The sequence below is a fragment of the Gobio gobio genome (genome assembly GCF_949357685.1).
Source record: "Gobio gobio genome assembly, chromosome: 24".
Lineage (NCBI taxonomy): Eukaryota > Metazoa > Chordata > Actinopteri > Cypriniformes > Gobionidae > Gobio > Gobio gobio.
The window spans coordinates 29,026,980-29,034,731 of NC_137120.1; the positions used below are offsets into that span (position 1 = coordinate 29,026,980).

A 7,752-nucleotide genomic window follows, 5' to 3' on the forward strand; every position below is an offset into this window, starting at 1 on the left:
GTTACCTGTCTTTAATTATCATTGGTTTCTCTGTTTATTTAAGCTTGTGCCTTTTAGTTGGTCTTTGCTAGTCGTTGTTTGTGGTGGATCGTGCTCGTCTTGGATCATGACTTCCTGGATGTTCCTGCGCTTTTTTTCTCCATGTTGAATATTTTTGTTAAAGTGTGCATGCAAGTGAATTCTCTTTCTGTGGTCTCTCGGCAACTGTTACAAAATGACAAAAAATGCTGGGTTAGTCCATTTTCAACCCAACTTGGGTTATTTTTAACTCAGCATTTTTTAGAGTGTACTTACTCAAAAAGAGAATTTCTGTAAACATTCTTGGCTTTGTCTTTTGGTTGTTTTCCTTTAGTTGTGCACAAAGTCAAGTCAAGTTATTATTATTATTAAAGTTATTGTTATTCATCATAATGTTCTTTTCAGTTAGATTTTATTTACTTGAATTTAAATGTTATACATATTATAATGCATGTCCCAAACTTAAGTTTGCGAAATATACTCACAAGACAGTGAAAGTGAACATGATACATTATGTTACATCACTGCATTTGGATGTGTTCAGTTCACAATAAAACTTTCTCTTTTTTAACAAAATGTTCTTCTGCACATCCACAAAGTGGTCTGGTATGAAAGAGTCCTCCTTTTGACTTTGTAAATGATTCAATTATTGATCACCCATCATACAAATAGAGACAGAAAACTAAAGTTCAAGCCATTTGTGACATGAGAGTTCAAAATGGGAGTTCCTGTACAATTCATCTGCTTTTCCTGTTTTCTGTGTTTTGTTACTGGTGTGCAAGGTCAAGGTGAGTTTATTCATTTTTAGTAGAATGGTATACATATAATAGAGACATCTAACTTAACACTTTTTAAATAACCTTAAATGGTTTTAAAGTGTGTTAACTACATCTTTGTGTGTGTTTTGTTTGAGCTTCTCAGAATGTCTTTGAGAGGATATTACATATGAAAACATAGAATCACCTATACACTGGCTATGTTACCATCAGAGTCAAATTATTCCTTGCTTTAGTAGGAAATGCTTCTTATTTTTAGTCATAAGGGTGTTAACTTGTTTGTACCCTGGAAGAATTCAAAGTGTAAAGGTTGAGCATGAGTGAGATACCTCCGGTTTCCAGTGAAGGATCAAGCGCGTAGTCAGTGGCTAAAGGCTGCAAAGAATCATAAATATGGAGAGAATGCTGCGACCGAAAAGAGAACTTTTCAAACTGGATTACCAGAAACACTTTGATTCAAAGCACCACTTTAATTATTCTTGTTTCTCTCAGTTTTCACAGAGATAACCTGCACAGCACCTGACATACCGAATGGTTATGTTGATGAGCAAGTGCAAGTGTATCAGAAAGATGCCATATTAAAATACATATGTTTAGAAGGGTTCAAGCCTAGAGAGGGAAGCCCCAGATGTGCTAAATTTGGCTGGACTCTAAACCCAAAATGTGAAGGTAATGCAGCACTGTTACATAATAAAACATTCATATGGGAAATAATATAAAAAATTGTACTGTCTGTATAGCCATTTATAATGGGGATGGTGTCACGGACCTTTTCCTGGACCGTTCCCACCTGGTGGAATTACCTGCCTATCTCAATTTGTGCGGCCATTTTCAAAAAACGTCTAAAGACACATCTTTTCCAGCAACACATGATGAATCTAGAATAGTACTTATCATTCTATTCATTGTCTGTCTGTCTGTCTAATTTAAAAAAAATAAATAAATAAATAAATAAAATAAATTCTGTTCTATGCTAGATTAACTGAGACCTGTTACAGCACTTGCATATTGTTGATATTGTTGCCCTTGACTGCTCTAGCTGCTTCTATTGCCCTCATTTGTAAGTCGCTTTGGATAAAAGCGTCTGCTAAATGACTAAATGTAAATGTAAATGTAATGCCAAAACATCAGTGGTGTCATACATGAACTGAAATATTGTATAAAAAAAATAGAAAATAAAAAAACAACTTAAAAAGTGCATTCTAACCAACATATTATATGTAGCCTGCATATGAAATTGTATCTATTCACTTTAGGAAAAAACAGAATTCAAATTTTGTTTTGCTTCTGATACAGTAATAACTTGTGTGCTGATGTCAACCACAATCGGAGTAGAAAAGATCAACCCAGCGGGTAAAACTATTTTTAGAGTTGGAGAAAGAGTGGAGATCACCTGCACTGAAAAATACTGGTTCCGTCCAACAAAAGAATCCATCAAATCATTTATATGTCAAGATGATGGGCAGTGGGATTATAACCCTGGTTGTGAGGGTAAGATTATAGAGAAACACTTCTGCATTAGGAGCTGAACTTACTGTATGTTATTAAAGTAATGTGAATCTTGTTTCAGAAATTAGATGTGAAGTTCCACGTGACCAGCATGTGGTTTGGCCGTACTATTACTTCAGGGGAGATATGAATTTGGGAGTAAAAAAATATTACAGATGTGAGCGTGGATATGATCAAGTGGAAGCAGTGACCACATGCACACGAGACGGATGGACACCAAAACCACAGTGTAGTATGTGCTGATATGTTACAATTTGTGCATATTATTTAACATATAATATGAATTCTAATTAATAATGGATATTTGTTAACAGAAAAAATGTGTGCAGCACCAAACATCACAAATGCGCAGATTGTGGGAGATCAGAGACCAAACTACAGAATCTCTTCAATACTACACTATAAATGTAATCCTGGGTTTGAACCAGATCAGCATGTACAAATCACCTGTAATTCCCAGAGTAAATGGACAGGAATACAGCAATGCACTGGTATGATTTTATTATTATTGATTATTTTACTATAATAATTAAAAAAAATCATAATTTTGATTTTACTGAATTCCAAGTATTTGCAATGTTTCAAAGATTGAAGTATGTTTGAACACTGATAGCATGTGAAGGCAGCATTAATGTGGCATCTTCCTCCACTGACAGCCAAACAACAGTAGCTGTGTATTCTAATTGAATCAGTCTAATTGATAAGTTGGAAAATGTTATCAATAAAACAAAAATAATTCACAAAATGAATTAATATCAAATGTCAACCAGCTATTTTTCTCTTAAGACAAACAATCTCCATTGATGCTTTTGAGATTTACTCTCATTGAGAATGAAATTGCCTTGAATGCTCTGAGGTGCAGCAAGACAATAAAACAAGTACAATTCTTAATTTTTACAAATATTGTAGCACTGGCTGTATTCCTTATGTTCGGCCTTCAGCCCTGTTATCCAAGTTATAAGAAAAACAAAACATTTTCAGATCATAGACATTTTTTCATTCATTACAAATCAACCTTTAATAGAAAGCTATGTAGCACCTACTGAGGCTTAATTGTATGCTAAATGTAATCCCCTGCTGATTTTGATTAATAAATAATGAAATCATACAAATCAAGGTTTTTATTATTTGTCACAATTCGGAAACTGCATCGCAAAAATTGCAAACCTCATTGAAAATCAACAGAAAATGAAATGGCTCTTATAATATTTAATTCGACATTTAGGTTAAATGTAAATAAAACAAACAAAACTATTAAAAAAAATATTGACCCTGTTCATTGAATGTGTCAACTCAGCTACCACATGACAACTGTTTACTTCTAAAGTTAAAGACCTTTGAGTTTAATGTCAATGTTTACCAAAAGTCCCCAGAGTAATATCCCGTAAACGACATCCAGCTTTTACATTTTATAAAAGACTAACTTTATTTTTTCCAGTGTGAGATAAGAAGGATCATCTAGGTCAACTAGATAGAAGACGACAACCGTTTTAGTTTTAAGCACATTCAGATATGTTACTTTTTCTACCTATGTATGTTTAAATATTATGAATATCAGATTAATTCATATAATAATGTTCTTCTTCAAATATAAAGAGAGGGAAAAATCCAACAGGTTTAACCTGTAAAGCACAGCCTTGAACTCATCAGATATTCATCAGGAACTGTCCTTCCTGTTTACATGTTACATATATATGACTTAAGAAGTTTGGGAACTTGACCTTTGGTTTGTCCAAATGTGTCATGATCCCGGTTCTGTGTCTTTTGTTTTGTGACTTCTATGTCGAAGTGCATTCTCTGTTCTCATTGTTTCCGTGTTCTCTTCCTGTTTGGTTTCTGTCGCTCGTTAAATTCTAATTAATGATGGATATTTGTTTACAGAAAAAATGTGTGCAGCACCAAACATCACAAATGCAGAGATTGTGGGAGATCAGAGACCAAACTACACAATCTCTTCAGAAATACACTATAAATGTAATACTGGGTTTGAACCAGATCAGCCTATACAAATCACCTGTAATCCCCAGACTGAATGGACAGGAATACGGCAATGCACTGGTATGATTTTATTATTGTTGTTATTATTTTCTTTAATCATAATCATATTTTAGATTTATAACTGAATTCCAAGTATATTTTGCAATGTTTGAAAGATTAAAGTATGTTTGAATATTAATCTTAGTTTTTTTTTGACAATGTCCTAACGGACAGATTGATTAATCTAATAATGTTCTTATTTAAAGAACACTAGACAGTTAAAAATATAACAGGTTTAACCTGTAAAGCACATCTGTGGACACACAATATTTTGGCTATTTACACACAATACAAGAGGTATTTACTTTGTGTCCTTTTGCTTCCTGTTTATGTTACATAAATATGACGTAAAGGGATAGTTCACCCAAAAACGAAATTTGTATGTTTATCTGCTTACCCCCAGGGCATCCAAGATGTAGGTGTCTTTGTTTCTTCAGTAGAACACAAATGAAGATTTTTCCAACCGTTGCAGTGTGATAGTCGTGTAATGCATGTCAATGGGGATATTTTAGAGTATGAGAGCAATGAGAGTATAAACACATAGACATACGAATCCTTATTAAACCATGCGGTAGACATTGATGTCTTAAGACACGAAACGAGAAACCGAACAGTATTTATGTTATTTTTTACCTCTTATCAGACAAATGTCATCTAGTATTCCCAGCGCCATAACTTCCGGCGAATAAGGTCAAAATACTTGCGTGAGCAAAGATATATATACGTAGATGCCTCATTCGACCCATCCACGCAGGCACTAATGAGGAATCTATGTATATATCTATGATCAGGCCGGTATTTTGCATGTATTTTGACCTTATTCGCCGGAAGTGATGGCGCGGGGAACAGCTGATGCAGAGCCATAGAAAAAAATGTAATACAATTTTAAATATGGATATTTTTCTTACACAAACGCATCGATTCGCTTCAGAAGGCCTTTATTAACACCCCGAAGCCGTGTGGAGCACGTTATTTGACGGACAGATGCATTTTAATGGACTTCAGAAACAGAGCAACTATTACTGCTATTATAATGTAACTCAGATTTTATTTGTCTGAAAGAAGAATGTCATATACACCTCGGATGACTTGAGGTTGAGGAAATCATGGGCTAATTTTCATTTTCTGGTGAACTATCCCTTTAAGAAGCTTGACTAGCCTTAGGTAACTTAAGAGAATTTCTGTAAACATTCTTGGCTTTGTGTTTTTGGTTGTTTTCTTTTATGTGTGCACAAAGTGAAGCAAGTTATTATTTTTTCCTCTTAATATCCTTTTCAATTAGATTTGATTGAATTTACATGTTACACATACATATAATATATACACATTATAATGCACGCCCCAAACGTAAATCCATTTACGAAATATACTCTGTGAACTGCATGATACAGTAGGTTATATCACTGTATTTTGATGTGTTCAGTTGACAATAGAACCTTAATAACATGTTCTATGGTTTAAGAAAAGGGTTATGTGGCTGATACAGATATTTATTAATGCCATATTTTTTGGTGATCTAAAAATAAAAAATAACTGTGCTTTGCCTTCAGAAAAATGTGGGCCTCCACCAAATGTGGAATTTGCAGATACAACAGAATTGACAAAAAATGAATACAATTCAGAGGAGAGAGTTGAATACAGATGCTTTAATAAATACACACTGCTTCAGCGTCACCCCTACTCCAAATACTACACCTGTGAACAAGGCGAATGGAGAGGAAATATTAAGTGTTTAAGTAAGTATTAACATCTACACCATACATCAAAGACATGAGGCTTTTCTCACTGTATTTTATTTTATTTTATTTTATTTTTGTAAGTTTGATGTAATATTGTAGATGAAGTTGTAGATCTGGTTCTGATGAATCAATGAATGTATATTGTAACACTGACAGTGAGATGTGTTTGTTTCAGAGCCCTGTACAGTGACGGTGGAGGAAATGGATGAAAGAGGTATAGAGCTGCGGAAGGGTGGACGGCAAAAGATATTCCCACTGCATGAGGATATAATCACCTTTGCATGTCAGAGGGAAAAAAAACCTTTAAATGTCAATGCCCTAATACAATATTGTAATGATGGAGTGATGATTTTGCCTGAGTGTGTGTGACAAAGAGAATAAAACACTGATGCACCAGCTGTACTAGAAAGCCAAAACAAATGAAGCAAATTGAAATAAACCCTTTTTCCCAATTCAGTTTCTCATCATTGTGTTGTAAGGTTAGTTGTTTTGTACACTGGACTAGTATTTTCTTAGCAGAAGCTTTAGAAAAATTAAATAACTTAAAAACAAATAATGTCTACAGGGTTTTTTAACCTGGTAAGGAGCCGTGCAATCAGTGAGATAATGTATAATCCATTTATTATATTAAAAATAGTGCTTAAGAGCTGGGACACTTGATTACAAAATCATATAATACGGTCTCATGTAAATTAATCTCATACATAATTGGTTAATAAATGTGACATTACAAAGTGCATGTGACAGAGAATATATGACTATTGCTCACTTGTATCCAACTCTTCTTACATATTAACCAAGGGTTCAAGGTTTGGTTGGTTAATAACTGGGTATGATAAATTCAATCATACATTTAAACTTCACACAGGGACCACTTGGTGGTGCAATTGATCAACAGATTCTGAAAGTAGATATTTAGCAGCTATCTATTGTTTTGATGGGAGAGTAACACTATACTTGAAGAGGTGTGGATAAGACTGACATGACACCTTCATAATCAGCCTTTGTACTGTCATGGATTTTTTTTTCAGTGGTACAAGTTGAATTTGTCATTAAAAGGTCATTGGGCCCTATTTTAACGATCTGAAACGCAAGTGTCAAAGCGGGAAGCGCAAGTAGCTTTGTGGGCGGGTCTCGGCGCTGTTGCTATTTTCCCGGCGGGATAAATGGCTCTTGCGTCCGGCGCAAATCTAAAATGGGTTGGTCTGAAGTAGCTTCATTATTCATAGGTGTGGTTTGGGCGTAACGTGAATAAACCAATCAGAGCGTCATCCAACATTCCCTGTAAAAGCAGGTGCGCAAGTTCCATTATGGATTGCTATTATTATGGCGTATTTACCAGGCGCACGCCAGGAGCGGTTCACAGCCGAGGAGACTGATGTGCTTGTAAGAGCAGTGAAAGACAGAGAAGTTGTGTTGTATGGGGATGGGAGAAACCCACCCAAAATAGCGTCGGTTAAACAGGCGTGGGAGGAAATAGCCACAATTGTTTCATCAGCTGGCATCCCCAGCACGTCGCACCGGTGCCGCAAGCGCTAATGACATCAGAAGACGTGGAAAGTCCAAGCTTGCCAGCATCAATCAGGCACGCCGTGTAACGGGAGGTGGATCTGCCTCTACTCAGGACCTGACGCCAGCAGAGGACATCGCTGCGTCCACACTCACCGATTTTT

The 7,752-nt window shown here is 35.4% G+C and overlaps 1 protein-coding gene across 4 annotated transcripts; it reads left to right on the forward strand.

Annotated features, from left to right (window-relative positions):
* The first annotated feature begins 544 nt into the window (after nt 1-544).
* LOC307121113 (complement factor H-related protein 1-like) lies at nt 545-6,534 on the forward strand. 4 transcript variants are annotated; one of them, XM_079808546.1, is made up of 8 exons: nt 599-806; nt 1,287-1,463; nt 2,091-2,285; nt 2,365-2,535; nt 2,618-2,794; nt 4,185-4,361; nt 5,891-6,076; nt 6,255-6,534. In XM_079808546.1, the coding sequence occupies exons 1-8, from the start codon at nt 737-739 to the stop codon at nt 6,446-6,448; spliced, it is 1,347 nt and encodes a 448-aa protein (XP_079664672.1). In that variant the 5' UTR covers nt 599-736; the 3' UTR covers nt 6,449-6,534. The 4 variants fall into 4 exon arrangements, with proteins under 4 accessions (XP_079664674.1, XP_079664672.1, XP_079664673.1 ...); XM_079808547.1 differs by having other exon boundaries at nt 715-806; nt 2,633-2,794; nt 6,255-6,530; XM_079808548.1 differs by lacking the exon at nt 1,287-1,463 and having other exon boundaries at nt 545-806.
* The last annotated feature ends 1,218 nt before the right edge of the window (nt 6,535-7,752 follow it).

Bases quoted from the DNA above. Each gene is read 5' to 3' on its own strand.
- LOC307121113 (XM_079808546.1), top strand. From the start codon at position 737: ATGGGAGTTCCTGTACAATTCATCTGCTTTTCCTGTTTTCTGTGTTTT. The intron at 1,464-2,090 runs GTAATGCAGCAC...CTTCTGATACAG, and splicing joins TCTAAACCCAAAATGTGAAG to TAATAACTTGTGTGCTGATG. The intron at 2,536-2,617 runs GTATGTGCTGAT...ATTTGTTAACAG, and splicing joins GACACCAAAACCACAGTGTA to AAAAAATGTGTGCAGCACCA.